At 53.5% G+C, this 14,413-nt stretch overlaps 4 protein-coding genes across 4 annotated transcripts; 1 reads left to right on the forward strand and 3 right to left on the reverse strand.

Annotated features, from left to right (window-relative positions):
* Positions 1–904: 904 nt before the first annotated feature.
* On the forward strand, positions 905–1,985 carry K437DRAFT_218760 (putative RKI1-D-ribose-5-phosphate ketol-isomerase; the record flags this gene model as incomplete). The annotated part of the gene is made up of 3 exons (XM_013390926.1): positions 905–1,100; positions 1,197–1,310; positions 1,402–1,985. 3 exons carry the CDS (start codon positions 905–907, stop codon positions 1,983–1,985), a joined length of 894 nt encoding a protein of 297 aa, XP_013246380.1.
* A 257-nt stretch (positions 1,986–2,242) lies between these two features.
* K437DRAFT_218828 (alpha/beta-hydrolase) lies at positions 2,243–3,881 on the reverse strand (the record flags this gene model as incomplete). Its single annotated transcript, XM_013390927.1, has 2 exons — positions 2,243–3,362; positions 3,445–3,881. 2 exons carry the CDS (start codon positions 3,879–3,881, stop codon positions 2,243–2,245), a joined length of 1,557 nt encoding a protein of 518 aa, XP_013246381.1.
* A 2,610-nt stretch (positions 3,882–6,491) lies between these two features.
* K437DRAFT_265567 (uncharacterized protein) lies at positions 6,492–6,966 on the reverse strand (the record flags this gene model as incomplete). Its single annotated transcript, XM_013390928.1, has 2 exons — positions 6,492–6,634; positions 6,825–6,966. 2 exons carry the CDS (start codon positions 6,964–6,966, stop codon positions 6,492–6,494), a joined length of 285 nt encoding a protein of 94 aa, XP_013246382.1.
* A 3,452-nt stretch (positions 6,967–10,418) lies between these two features.
* K437DRAFT_241668 (uncharacterized protein) lies at positions 10,419–14,392 on the reverse strand. The gene is made up of 4 exons (XM_013390929.1): positions 12,568–14,392; positions 11,015–12,510; positions 10,668–10,935; positions 10,419–10,596 (listed from the first exon to the last, which is right to left on the reverse strand). Exons 1-4 carry the CDS (start codon positions 14,302–14,304, stop codon positions 10,510–10,512), a joined length of 3,588 nt encoding a protein of 1,195 aa, XP_013246383.1. The 5' UTR covers positions 14,305–14,392; the 3' UTR covers positions 10,419–10,509.
* Between the last annotated feature and the right edge of the window lie 21 nt (positions 14,393–14,413).

Below are 14,413 nucleotides of genomic sequence, written 5' to 3' on the forward strand. Positions count from 1 at the left end.
TCCAAAAATATAGAAAGCGTAGAATGTTGCTGAGCTAAACTGATATCGTTCGAGTAGGGGTTCGACCGCCAACCATCTCACTCTCCGAGTCGCCGCTCGAGAGTCCGCAGTAGAACGAGGCCGTGTTGGTTGGGGCGCGCTGGTTTATTCTCTCATGCATGGTGATGCAACAATAGAGGATGTGCCGTGTGCACGTTATAGCCGCTTTTTGGACGCCCGCTGAGGCGCAAGCGGGCTCCAAAGGCTGGGGGTTTCTCATCCAGGTCAATCCTGGCGGGGGCCTAGTAATCTGGATGTAGAACGAGTCGACGACGCCTTAGAGCCACCTTCCCGCACAAGAGTCAGGGGTGGTGATTATACTTTTTTGCCCCATCGCGGATAGACTTTTGGATAACCAGAGTGACGCGCGGGTCCGGCCCTGCCGGAAGCGAGCGAAAGGGAGATACAAAGAAACGATTTCCGCTCGCTCACATTCTACGCTGACGCAGCGGTGAGTCGCACAGCCACAGCCTTGTATTCTCGAAACCATCTCCATCCAGCATCGAGCAGCGATCGTAGGCCCGATCACCAACTCATCCTCTAATCTCCCATTGACCCCTAGCCAACTGCAGCGCGACAAACTCAAGAAGAAGGGGCCGTTTCTCAATTACGGCACATTGAAAATCATACCACAGAAAGGAAAAGCGGAGAAAGGTGAATGATTCCATCCCTCCATTCCGTGCAGCTCTCGTCAACTTCTGTCATTCGCTTTGCTTCGACGTTTGGTCGAATCGCGGTTTCCCCTTGTCGGACAGTTTCACTCAAGGTCACACAGCGCGTGCTGCTCTCTACACTTGCACAGGCCGAATCACAACCGCACTCTTGCCAGCGCCTGTCGCGTCTCCAAGTTTCCGTACACGCAACCATGACGACGTCATCTATAGTACCATCATCATCGGCAGCGGCAGGAGTGGCAGCGACAGAGGCTTCCGGCTCTGGGGCTGGGAGACGCCAAAAATTACCGAAATTGGAGTCGATTGAAGCTGCTAAGCGCGCAGCGGCGTATGCTGCGGTAGACCGTCATGTCAAACCATCTCACAAGATCATTGGCATCGGGAGTGGTGAGTTCCTTGATCAAGTCACTCGAATGATTAGGAGTATATCTCGCAATTGTCACATCCATAGCGAAAACTGACGCGACTCGGGACTTTTCACAGGCTCAACAGTGCCCTATGTTGTCGAGCGCATCATCCAACAAGGCCCGGAGGTGAATGCCAAACGCTGGTTCGTACCAACCGGCTTTCAAAGCAAGGAGTTGATCGTCCAGGCTGGTAAGTTTTGGTGCACACGAAGCGCGCATGACCTCGGTCGACGAGTAACTTCAAAGCCGACTACTCACCTCTTACTTCTGCTTGTTGACAGGCCTTAACCTTGGCGACGTCGACTGCTTCCCGACGATCGATGTGACCATCGACGGCGCGGACGAGGTGGACAATTGCTTGAACGCAATCAAAGGCGGTGGTGCTTGCCATCTGCGGGAAAAAGTGCTAGCGGAAGCAGCGACGGAGTTTGTAATTGTTGCCGACTACCGCAAGAACTCCAATATCCTCGGTTCAGCGTGGACGCAAGGCGTGCCCATCGCCGTCATACCCTTTTCCTATGCCAAAGTCATGCGCGATCTCAAGAAGCTCGGTAGCACCAACGCGCAGCTGCGCATGGGAAAGATGAAAGCCGGCCCAGTCGTCACCGACGACTCATGTTTCATCATCGATGCAGTCTTCAGCCCGGCGGTGATGAAGGATCCGCAGGAGCTGTTTATTCGCATCAAGATGCTCGTCGGCGTCGCCGAGGTCGGTATTTTTGCGGGCATGGCAAAGGCTGCGTACTTTGGCAATGCTGACGGCACCATCACCACCAAGATGTCCGATGGCAAGGTCGAGGAGGGCGTCCGCTTTGATGTCGAGCAGCTTCCGCCCCTTGCCGATGCAGTCACGGAGACTTCATGATGCATGCAAAGACCTTAGATACGTGCACATTCATTTGGACATCTTCCGACCCGTTCTCCGAGGGCCTTAGACAATCTGTACCAATATAGCAAGCCAAACCAGATCCCGTGTTGAGATTCGACTCTGTACGTCCTTAGAATTGAGCATTGGGTGGATCAAGTCGTTGGGTAATGATAAGATACATAAAAGCGGACACGGGGAGGGGCTAGATGCAGCAAAACAATAGGCAAGGCACCGCTCCCATCGAGCTCAGCTCCTTAGAGGGTAGTCTGTCCAAGCAGGTACTGGACCAATTTGAACCCGGCCGGCGGGTCATACTCTGGCACCTCGTGGCCAGCCTTCTCGACGAGCGCGTACAACAAGCCGCGCTCCTTGGTGTACCAGCCGCTGGCATCGCCATCGCTGTTGATCAGCGTTGTCGCAAATGGCGACTTGGAGAATCCCTGTCCGCCGTTCCAAGTGAGATTCTGCAGCGCCAGACTCGTGCCGTTAGAGATGATCAGCCCGTCCTTCTGGCCATTGATGATGACCGTGCGCTGCGCCGGCGACTTCTCGATCACCTTCTGCAGCACACCGTTGGTGTCCGGCGCAGGGCTGTGGTCACCATTCGGGAAGACGCCCTGGTTGCAAACGTTCCACTTCTTGTGCGGCGCGTGGATATAGTTCTGCAGGTCGTAGTTGTCATAGAAGGTGCGGTTGAGGAACTGCGTGGGCGAATTGGCGTCTCCAAGCACGTTGGGAGGGTGCGCTGTATCATCCACCTTGTAGATGTTGAACGCGGGGTTTTTTGACGATGCAATGTTGTAGTAATCGTTGAAGGTGTTGCAGCCATCCTCGTTGTATGGCGGGAGCTTGCCTTTGGGTGGGTATTTGAGGTTGTCGTTGACGTAGTCGATGTAGCCACACGATTCTGCGTCCTTGCGGATCGTCTCGACGTCCGCGTCGGTGAACTTGAGAATCTCCTTGTTGGCCTCCACGAACTGGTACGTCACGACGTCCTCTTGCAAGAGGATGTCCGTGACGACACCGTCGACGACTAGCAGACCATGGAAGTTGTACTTGGACCCCTGATCGATCAGGTAGTTGGAGATGTACGGTCCGTACCGCCCGCCGTAGGACTCTGCAGCAATGTACAGTTTCTTGGCCTTCAGTTCAGGGAATATGCTGAAGAAACTGTCGAGGAAGGCACCGAAGGCCACTCCGACATCGTTCTCGTCGTACGCCGTCGGGATGCCGTTGTCGAATCCGACACCCAATGGCTGTTCTGGGAAGACCATGTCGGCCGCGAGAGTCCATGAGTAATTGTTCGGCGTGGGTGTGTCGCCTTTGTAGTTATACGTGATCGGACCAACCTCCTGAAGGAGGCCACTCAAGCTGCTGCCTGTCATCCACAAGCGTGGATTTGGAGAAACATGTCAGTCCATAGCAGTCTTGATGTAGGAGAGGTTGTCCAGTGTACTCACACCCTGGACCGCCTTGGATCCAGAAAACGATCGAATCGGAAGGAGTCTTGGCATCGCCACCCTCATAGCCGAACATCCAGAAGAAGTAGCTGTCGAGGCTCGCCCCTGCGACAGGGTTCAGCGGGACTTCGCCAGCCCATGACGTCCTTGTCTTGAATGGGATGCCAGGGAGCTGGTTTCCAACCTGGTACGTGGCAGCCTGTGCGCCGGCAAACGACAGTGTGGAGTTGCAGTCCGTTGTGCAGGCCGTTGGGCCAGCGAGAACAGATCCGGAGGTAGCGGCAGCGACGGTCTCGACGGTCTGTGGAGACCTGTACCCGATGGACTTGAGAACGCCCAGTGGTATCTTCTGGGCCTGATTGGATGCACGCTCCTCCAGAGGGGCAGCAAAGGTGGCGGCGGCAAGGAATGGAAGGAGATATGGGACAAGCATCTTGCACATTCAACCTACTTGTGCTTGCCACGAAAGGTGCAGGGAAGTGATGGATGGTGGCCAGAGGGCTTTAGAACGGGGGAGGACGAAAGCGGGAATATGGTGTGGGGGTTCGATATGCGGTTTATATATCCACAGAACACGCACAGACCTTGTTGTACTCGGACATGCACTTCTGCTGCGTGTTCGATTGCCGTTTTCCACCGTCGGCAAGCTGACCATCACGTATACAGGATAGGATCCAGGCCGGTTGGACGATAATAAATGAACTCGAGAGAGCACAGAATCTGCGACTCCTCTCACGAGGCTCTCGGTTGCGCATGATTGTGCCGCGTGCAGATTGACCTTGGTGCATACTCGTACATTGCAGTTCATGTTGCTTGTAGAAGACGATTGCCGGTTCGCGATATCACTGCTGGCTCCGCCATACCGCCCACAAGATATCTATGTATGTGTAGCTGACACTCGACTCGAGCAAAGAAGCAGTCTAGCGACAAGCTTTGGGGGGGTTGATGGGATCGGCGCTAAAACGAAAAAAGGAACATCCGTGGCTCATTCAATCCGGGCGCGCACCTGCACAGTGAATATATGCTTATAAGTACAAGGTGAATGCGCCCACGCGGGCCGACGGCGATCACCTTCCAATGAAATGAAACACTCTGGCGTTTTCCCCATAAAATTGACTTGAATCAGGCGTTGCACTCAGTGTATCCATAATCTTTTTTCCTACACCGGCACCTGCGAAGGCGACCGCGTGGAGGGAGGCACCGCAGGGCATTGCAGTGCACCCTAGCGTAATTCGATTGTGCAGCAAGGCGCAGCGCCGCAGTCAGCACTCAGCATTCAGCCGTCAGCACCTTGTCCGTAATAGGTAATGAGCAGGTCCGCGTGTCCCGACAGGTTCGACAGCGTTCCATGCTTGACACCCGACAATACATCGCCGGACATAGCTCTCCGCTCTCGATATGTAGCCGCTCCCCTCCCCAGCTGCAAGAAAGTCAGAAAAGCATGGTACGAACTGCGCAGTGATGATGTAGGAGGATGAAAGCAGTGAGAACGAATCCGAAGAAATATGCAGTGATGAAGTGGGGAAGAATGCTTTAAGGCTGCACTCGTCGGTCCACCAGTGAGCTACAGCGAGGCGCGTGCGCCGTGCGGCCATGTGGGATTCTTGCAGGACTCTCCGCCGCTAGACCTTCTTGCACGATGCATGACGCATTGCTGCGTCGGACATACTCAGCTGCTCGTCGCTCCTCCGGCGCCCAAGAGTCCAGGAGTCCATGTCTAAATAGCTAGCAGATAGTTCGAATCCAGCGCCAGCGTGGTCTAGCGCGGCCCCCTACAGCACACTGTTGAAGCTAGTGAAACCTTGTATAAAATGCGCGGTTGTGACCGATGAGCACTGGAAGAGGCACTGAATGCACCTTGTCAACCCTAATGAAAGTGGTTCAACCCTTGACCATGTCCTCCACCGAGTCAACGACTCAACGCTCAGCGCTCACAACTCTCAGTATCCTCTTAACATCGATCGGTCGTCTCTTCCTTCTCTGTGGGCCAAAGCATCTGTGTGTCTGCCTGCAAATAATTTGAAGGAGAAGTTCCCGCGCATATATAAAAATAAATACACGAATGTCGATGAGAAGGGGCGCACACCTATGAGAGGGTGCTCGCCTGGCTTATAAGATCCTCGCGCATCCTGAGTGCGCCAGCCCTGGCGTACTGCGGGATACCTGTGCACTGATCACAAATGCGGTGACGTTAGCAGCGATTGGAAGAGACTGCCATTCAATCAAGCCTCTGTTCACCGTGACCAGCATTGTAGAATTCGGGCGTAGGCCAGGTTCTTCTCCGCCACCCACTTACCTGCCACCTGACCGTCGGCTTCGACCAGGGACAATGTCGGAAGCGTTCTGAAGCTTTGATTGCCATTAGAGACCATGCTTTGTATCGTGAGCGCGGTTCCCTGCGGAATAGTAGAGCAGCATGTAGCAAAGGTTGAAATCATGGTAAAGCTGAGTCAGTATGTACCGTGCCTCTTTGCCGCTGATACAAGCATGGCCAAGGAAGTGTAACCTCGCGTTGGTATTAATGACAGCGTCCACGTCGCCGCTTGATATGACCATGAATGTGGAGGCCTCCACGATCTGCTGGAGCACTCCGTTACTGTCACAAGGGGCGGGCCCATCGCCATTCCAGAAGACACCTGAGTTGCAGAGATGCCACTTGCAACAGGCAAGCTAGCGCAAGAGTTCAAAAAGCCATACCGTCAGCCACAAATGCGCAAAGAAGAAACAGCAACAGATCGCTGCATTGCACGTAATAGCTCCTTACTACTCATTGGGGGAATGTATGTCTTTCTGCACCGTGCTGTTCTCAAAGAAAGTTGCCTGGCTTACCTGCTTGGGGTCTTTGGGATCTCCGAGCATATTGGCGGGCGTCGGGCACCAGTCCGGGATGTGGTAGAAGTTGAAACAGGAAATCCTGTGTGAAACATGATCAAATGGGGTGCGTATTAGCTGAATATGGCTAATAGTACGAGCCTCCAGCGACGCTAAGACTGAAATGTTGGCTGTCAGGATCTAAACCTCATTTCAAGGAGAATAGCTGCGCTCAACTCGGGTTCTTGAAGTATTTGTCCGTGAAGCCGAGGCTGCAGCATTGGCTGAGGTAGCGCTTGAGGGTGGACAAGTCCGAGCTTGTCAAACCTAACGTCTTAGCATACTTGACACCGTACTCGTTAGCGACAGCAACCTCTTCCAGGTTGCGAGCGGTAAATGTAGCATCAGCCATGCTTATGCCCTTGAGGTTGTGCGTTTTCCTATTCTAGATTTGGTATTGTGAAATGTACGGAATGTACATGTCTACCGAGCGACGCAAGAATGTCGACCACCCATTTTCACTGCAACACCATCACCACGTGTGTGAAAGTGAATGGCAACTCACCGGCGTAAAATTCTCCAGTAATATCCAGGTTCTTGTGCTCGACCTCAGAGAAGATGATAATGAAGTTGCCCAGGAAGCCAGCGAGCTGTGATGCGACATACGTCCCATCTTGAGTCGTCTCCGTGCCCTGCGTGAAATCCATGCCAAAGGGCTTTGCAATCTTGTGTCACTCTGTTACGCACTCGGGGTTTCACGACACTGTTCTCGAAAATTGCACACTCAACTGCTCAACGTAAAGAATGTTGACCGCTCTGGCCCAGCTGTGCGGATTCACCCTAGGCGTATCGCCCTTGTCTACATAACTCACTAGGCCATTTTCTTTGAGGAGACCATCGAGTGAGTTGCAAATTCACATGATGAAAGGGTTGATCAGGATCACTGTGCCAGCTATGCAGGAAACCAACGTGCCGCCACTCACGAGGCACCTGGTATGCTGTTCATCCAGACGACAAGGTCATCCGACGGCGTCTCGGCACGCCAAAGCCAGAAGTACAGCAATGGAAACGACGAGGAGCTGATCGGAACTTTACCAGGCCACTGGTTGCAGACTAGGAAGCTAGGCGAGTTTGTTCTGGACAGCATATTTCCGAGCGGCAGCGCCAGAGAACGAGAGGGTGATTTTGCACTGCGAGAAGCAGCATGCGGACACAAGCGTTTATGAGTGTCGCGTGTCAGCTAGCATCGGTAGCGGCGGCGGTCGCAGCGAACAAGTGACCGTACTTGGTACACAGCTCTTGCATCTTGGCGAACATGTTGAGCGCTTTCGTGCCATCGTCGCGGTGGGCCGGAGTGTCCGGCCGGCCGACATTCACGCTAGCCGACAGGAAACCGACACCACAAGGATACCATTACATAGTGCACATGTGTGTGCTTTCTCTCACCCTTTCAAAATACAACGAGTTCCAGCTTTTCTAACATGGACGGCGGACAATGGAAAGCCTGGAGCCAACCTCCTTTAACGCGTCTTCCAGTTTAACCTTCTTATCGATGACAGAAACAAGGCTGTCCTCTCTTTATTAGCCAGCTCTTCAATACGTACTTTCTACCCACACATGTGCCTCATACCTCCACAGATCACGAAGAAAGCATCCAGAGAGAGAGAGAGAGAGAGACGCACAGACGTGAAGGGAAGTGATGAAGGACGACGTGTGGCGCGTGAAGCATGGCGAACCATGTGGCCTCTCGACTCTCGAGGGCATGCCCATTACCGTATGTACTGTGATTCAGGCCACAACAAGCCCAAAGATGCTAGTCCAATTGCCAGACCATTTTCTGCAGGAATATGTGCAATTCTCGCCGGGCTGGCGACGGAAGGCTAGCAGGGCCGGCAAAGTTTGTCCCAGGCGGTCCTGGGGGCCATCCATAGGCCAGACAGAGCCGGCCAGAGCAGGTCATGCCGCCATATCCTGTCAAGTGCCAAAGAAACTTAAAAGCCCCGGTACACATGTATCCTAATCTTGTCAAAAACCACTAGACCAGAAGCGTCGTGGGTAAGCTGAGCACTACCGAACTGATTTCACAGGCTCGCCTTTTCGACCAGACCAGATGACATGTACCCATGTGACATGTGACCCATGACAATGGGATTGACGAATGGAGATGGATGGGTCTTCGATAGCTCCGGCGCTAAAGCCACCATCTCTACCTTTTTCCACATGCCGCACACCAGCACTCTCCTGTCGGCGAATACTTATGTATGTATTTCTTACAGAACATATGAATCAGGAACGGACCATTCCATGTTGCGCAAACCGCGTTGCTCCTGCCTCCCCTTACATAGTCAAATGTACGTAGGTACGTATCTATTTATTAACCCTACGACGATAGGACCCGACGAACGACCTGAGTCCATACGAGTGTGGCGTCTACTACATATAGTCGACATAGGATTGCTGAGTTTTAGCCCAACTCCAGGGATTCAGCCTGCATTATGGGCAACACTTCGCTCAAATCCCCGAGCCTTACAGGTGCATTGGCATTCTAATCCAGACCACTTTACACGCTACCACATGACTACCCCAGTACTGCATGTGCTTGCATTCACGAGTTACGTGTGTGTGCAGCCCTTCACAGGCCCAGTAGTGGGAATTACTTGACCGTAGACTCTGAGCAGCGGTGGCCTGATGAGGCAAGTTCGGAAACACACATTGACGCATGGCCATTCATCTCACGCATCACGGTTTAGACTTTCTTCCAGAACTGAACCCAAAGCAGGCCATACCAAGAACATCGTGGGCATTTGAAAAGACCTGACGGTCTGCATGTCATACTTTCTTTTTTGTCCGGCTGCCGGGGTACCGCGCGTCCGCCTGAAGAGTGAATCCTTTTGAACCTGGGCTCTGTTGGGATAATGCAGCACTCTGCAGCCTCAACTTGACAACTGGGCCCAGCTGGATGCTGTCGCTGTGAAAATGTTGGACTTTGGAACGCTGATCAGCACAGGAGAGTCCAAACTTGAACTGGAAACTCATACCATACAGCAAACACAGTTCTTCGGTTCTCGCGCTCATTGAGTTATTGCGCGAAGGCACGTGACCGCAACTCAACGGGTCAGCAAGAGCTGGTCGTACATAATTACACTTGCCACAGGGAGTCAAGGAATCAGTACAGGCTGTCCCTATCTCCGAGATTTGAAATATGGTAACTGACGGTGCTACTTTGTACCCGCTAAGCATGGCGTCATTATCTTTGAGGCTGACAATATGACATGCGATGGCGCTATCCACTTGTGCCCAGAAGCTGGGGCCCGCCTCCTGGTTCTTGTGGGTGGCCTTCCCGCCATTCGCTGAAAGATGGAAAACATGTTTATATCAGCACCGTTGTATGGTGATCAAAGTCACCCGCGTCACCAGCACTCGCTCAGACTACATCGCGAATAAGTAATAAGGGACCGTAATGTTGGTCGGACAATCGATGTGACGAGGTTACAGTAGATTTTCGTTCATTTCAAGAGACTAGAAGGTCAAGCGAGGATGCAAGGTCCCCCGCACGCCCGAAAAAAAACTCAACTCGGCATGAATTCGAGGTGACCGATGTATGGAAGGGTCAAAGTGAAAGAACGGATACTCAGAATGAAGGTGGGAAGAATTTTGGGATGGCGGAAGAATGATTGTTCTATGGTGCAGCTATGCGGAGCGGGTATGTGTTCTCTGCACCTACAGTGAGCAGCGAGTGGGAGGGCGGTGAAGGTTGCGGAATGTCAGAAACGAGCGAGGTCAAGTTGGGCAGGTTTGGGACAACGGCGTACTGATCAAGAGGGAACCAAAACACACCAGCAGAAAGCGAAGGAGACGGCTGATCGAACAACACCAAAATGAGAAGTGTGGCGAACGTGTATGTGGAGTGGAGACATTGCGAAATTAGGGCACCCGTGATCTAGACTGACTGTAGCAAATTTGGACACAAATCGCGAGCGGACCGACCGGGCAAATACCGGAGCTGAGTAGAGTATAATCGAACATATAGATTCCGTTGAAGCCCTGGTTGAGTATGGCCGGGTATATTAAAATTGGGAACGGTCCAATTGCAGCCGAGTGTGGACGTGGAAAAGTGAAAGGTGTTGCTAAGGGAGCAGTAGCGCCACAGACCATGTACCAGCGACATGATTCTCCATTAAATGTGGACCCTTGACTGCGCTTCAGCGCATCGCAATTTGCAGTACAATACGCTCCACGAGCATCAGGTGCTACGAAACGATGCAATCTTCGCGCACCTTGAAGCCATAGAGCTCCTTGTCAATCACACTCTCAATGCTCTTAAAGTCGCAGCGAGCCTTTGTATGAAGGAGTGTTAGTACTTATCGCGCTGATCCTTCACCTTGGATTCTGTCGCCTGCATGCTCACATGTAAAAATTCATACAAATCCTCTGGACTCAGCGTCCCGCTGAACATGTTCGCATCTCGAATGATCGTACCGAGCTCCTTGCCGCCGCTTTCCTTGCTGCAATCGATAATATAGATGTTGCCGAGCATCTTAAGGCCGTCAAATAGGACCACAACGCTGGGCTGCTTGAGGCTCGCGATGAATGCGTGATACGCATTAATGTCGGCTATCACCTTGAACCCACCTTCCAGGCTGATAATTTGCCGCTTGAGGTGCTTGGCGATGATCCTGAGCCAGTAAAAGCACCATGAACGCGAAACATTAGCGCAAGCCTTCTCAATAACCGATGTCCTGAGCTTCAACTCACGAATATAGGCGCAGGCCTACCTCCTGATAGAACACTTCTAGGACGTTCTTATCCGTGCTCCCTGCTAGCATCTTGCAATGCGTCCGCAAACACCGCACACACTCGGCGCACGCTCTCGTCGGACTGCCCAGATCCATGTCCGAGCCAGGCAGCGGATAGTAGTCGCGAGGATTCTGCATCGTCGTGATAATGTGTTCCACCTGTCCCATCAGCAGATCGACGCCGGCATTCAAGCCCGAGGCAACATTTTCATCCAGTGCTGCCTCGAAGCGCTTCTTCTCGCGTACGACCGGATTTAAGAAATCCGTCCGGTCAATGTGGCGGGAAAGCTCTTGGTCATAATAGACCTGCACCATCTGCTGGATCGTGTCACCGACATGCGTCAGCTCAAAGAAGTGCACAAGCGGCGCGACGTGTGTTTCGGGGTCTTGCTCGTGTTCGGCTGGCTTCCACTCTTCGATCTGCTTCTTCGCCTCTTGGAAGCCGGAGACGACGTGATGCTCGCCGAGGTACTGGAAGACGGACATGGAAATGTCATCAATTTCTTGTTTGACGCGGTGACCAAACTCGTCTGGATAATTGGCGAACGTCTCTATCCGCCGTAGGCAATCCCTGTTGATCTGGATCAGTTGCAGTGCCGTGTCCAGGGACAAAAGAAGCTGCATACGCGCGAATCGAGCCTTGCTTCCTCCACCTGGCTGGGGCGTTCCGACTCGTGATCCTCGATCGGAGCCGATGGTTGAGCTTCGCTTGCTGTAAGGCTCTAGCTTCGAAGGTGCTGTCGCCACCTTCCAACCATCACCTGAAACGTCAAACGCCGACGGACATTTCTCGTCCAGTCCATCCGCCTCCTCTTTGCCATTTGTCGTCATCGGCACACCATCGGCAGAGAAGGCCACATAGCCCTTTTCGCTGAGGCCGCTCCCGCTGACCCAATCTGTTTGGTGAGGGTTCGGCGTTGACGGCTGCGAGTCTGCAAGTGGCGTTCCTGTTCCTTTTGCAGAAGCACTGCCAGACTGCCAGCGCATTGGATTGAGCTGTGCAAGGCCTGTCCCTGCGCTCCTTATAGCTGCGCCGCCGACGTAGACTGCCGCTCTCGGAACGACAACGACCGGTGCGAGCAAAACGTCTTTGAAGCCCGTCAGGAAGTTGCGCTTGACAGCAGCGGGGTTATGTGAAGCCAGAAATGCGGCGTCGACTTGCGTTGCAACAGCCTCATTCTTCACGCTACATGTCCACGATTCGCATACTTCTGACATTTGGCTCTTGACCCACTGCCGCTCTTGCCTGAGGTACTCGTCCATATTCGGTTCCCAAACGCGATAGACGACGTCTTCGCAGCGATCTTTGCTAAGTTGTGGACTCGTAGGCTGCACTTCTTGCAGCGCGTCCGCCAGTCGCAAAGCTTGTGCAAAAGTTGCAGCACATGCCCGTACGTAAGTATGAACCGAATTCGATTTTGCTTGATCCAGCAATGGGGCGACGTAATCCGCGATCTGCACGTCACAACTCCGTCAGACGAGATCCATGCAGAACGAAATGATTGTACTCACCACCTCGCCTGCTACCCTGTCCGCAAAAGCAAGTACGACATCCTGCTCGGGCGGAAACACTCTAGCAATGAGAGACCCATCCGTGCGCACCGTCTCCAGCACGTCGCTCATGAATCGATCCATGGGCGTAAAATCGAGTCTGACATTCGGACCTTGGCCGACAAAGTTGTCTGATGGATTGTAGTTCATTCTCCCTTCGAATATGTCCCGCTTCTCAAGGAAAACCTGAGCAGCACTGATACTGATGTTTTCAAGGGGTGTCGATCGCGAACCTATACCCGCTCTCGGCGGCGAGCCGGAGATGACAAACATGTTACCTTCCGCTGAATGCGGTGCAGAGCCATCCAGGCGCGCTTCTAAGTCTAAAAACTGCTCGCCTGGGTTCCCAGCTTCGAGCGCTTGGCCGAGCTGCCAGATGGCACCAGCGTGCTGCTTCATGTCCTTCTCTGCACGCTCAACGGCACGCTTGGTGTGCTCTGCGCCGGAAAGCTTCCCTGCACGTACAGCATCTGCTCTTCGCGCCTCGGCACCTTCGAATGCGGGCAGCAGGATACCGTGGAGGTACGAGGCGGCGTCTGTGAGCTTCGGCCACAATTTGTCGGCTATTGGCAGCGATGTCCCCAGGCATGGTGCCGAGACAAACCGTAGGATGTTCCCAAGCAGTGCAGGTTGAGAAGTTAGTCCCATGACTGCTTCTGTGAAAAGTAAAGAATGGGTAGGAGAAGTATTGGACAGGAAAGAGACGATGTATGGCCGCATTTGCTTGACTCGGGCGCGAAACATGCGATAAGAGCGGCTTTCCAAGAATTGCGGAAGTTGAGACTCGGCGTTGAAAGAGAACACTGCTCTATTTGCGGGCGCCGTCTTCGGTTGAGAGCTGAATTTTGAATTTGGATTCGGTGTGAGCGGAGTGAAAGAGGGGACAAGCCGGGCGCTTCCAGGCGGATGAGCTAGTGTCTGAATATGCCCATTTTGCCCCGCTATTGAAACGCTGGAAAATCGGTTTGCCAACGAACTGCCACTACCCCCGCCGAAAGACTTTCCCATCGCACGGGAGGGGGTGTTCGCAGGCAAGAATTCACTAAAGGAGTCGTTGCCGGCAGCGTTGCCGACAGCTGCGGTGAAATCTCCAAAGTCATCGTCCGACGACGCCACTTGCACGCAAGCATACAGCGGCGTCTTCAAGCCTGAGGATTTTGCTTCGTTTTGCGGAATGTTAACCCCCTCCGTGTAAGCAGCTTCTTGTTCAGCTTGCACGTTTGCATGTTGCTCCCTCGCTTCTTCCGCCTGTGCTTCAGAAATCTCAAGTGGGTCTCGAAGTCCATCAACATGGTGCCAGTCCAATGCTTCTTGCCTCTCTTTCCACACACTCTCATCGGCTGCAACCCGACAAAAATTTCTACTCGCAGCTGCGCAGCTGACTAGCGTTGGAAGGGTGACGAAGGAGAGGATACGATGCGCAACGTTCGATGGTAGCCTGCCTACCGGGTAGGCATCGTTGATCAATGTCGTCGTACCTCTCTCGGCGCCCCTTCCATTTGAAGATCCTGGCTCATCATAGCGGCTGCTTGAATTTACCGAGCCAGGAGAGCCTAGATTCGCAAAGCCGAGGCTGCCAGACGATGCTGGGGCGTAGGAGCTGCGGCTTGCGGTGACGCTCGAGATGGCGCTGTTGAGCGAGAACCGCTTGTTCCCGCCCGGCGCCTTGACAGGCTCGAGGGGGGCCCATTTGTCCATCCCTCAGCGCTGCTCTGTCCCGTCCGCTCGGGCCACCAAGGCCGTTGCTTTGTCGCGTGAGCGGTCGCTGCAAGCACCTTGCGTTTGCCGAAAGGCTGTGATGCTTACA

This window comes from Tilletiaria anomala (genome assembly GCF_000711695.1).
Source record: "Tilletiaria anomala UBC 951 chromosome Unknown K437scaffold_1, whole genome shotgun sequence".
NCBI lineage: Eukaryota > Fungi > Basidiomycota > Exobasidiomycetes > Georgefischeriales > Tilletiariaceae > Tilletiaria > Tilletiaria anomala.

Coding starts and splice junctions, on each gene's coding strand:
- K437DRAFT_241668 (XM_013390929.1), bottom strand. CDS start 14,304: ATGGACAAATGGGCCCCCCTCGAGCCTGTCAAGGCGCCGGGCGGGAAC. Junction 10,936..11,014: donor GTAGGCCTGCGCCTATATTC/GTGAGTTGAAGC, acceptor TTACTGGCTCAG/GATCATCGCCAAGCACCTCA. Junction 10,597..10,667: donor ATTTGTATGAATTTTTACAT/GTGAGCATGCAG, acceptor CTTCATACAAAG/GCTCGCTGCGACTTTAAGAG.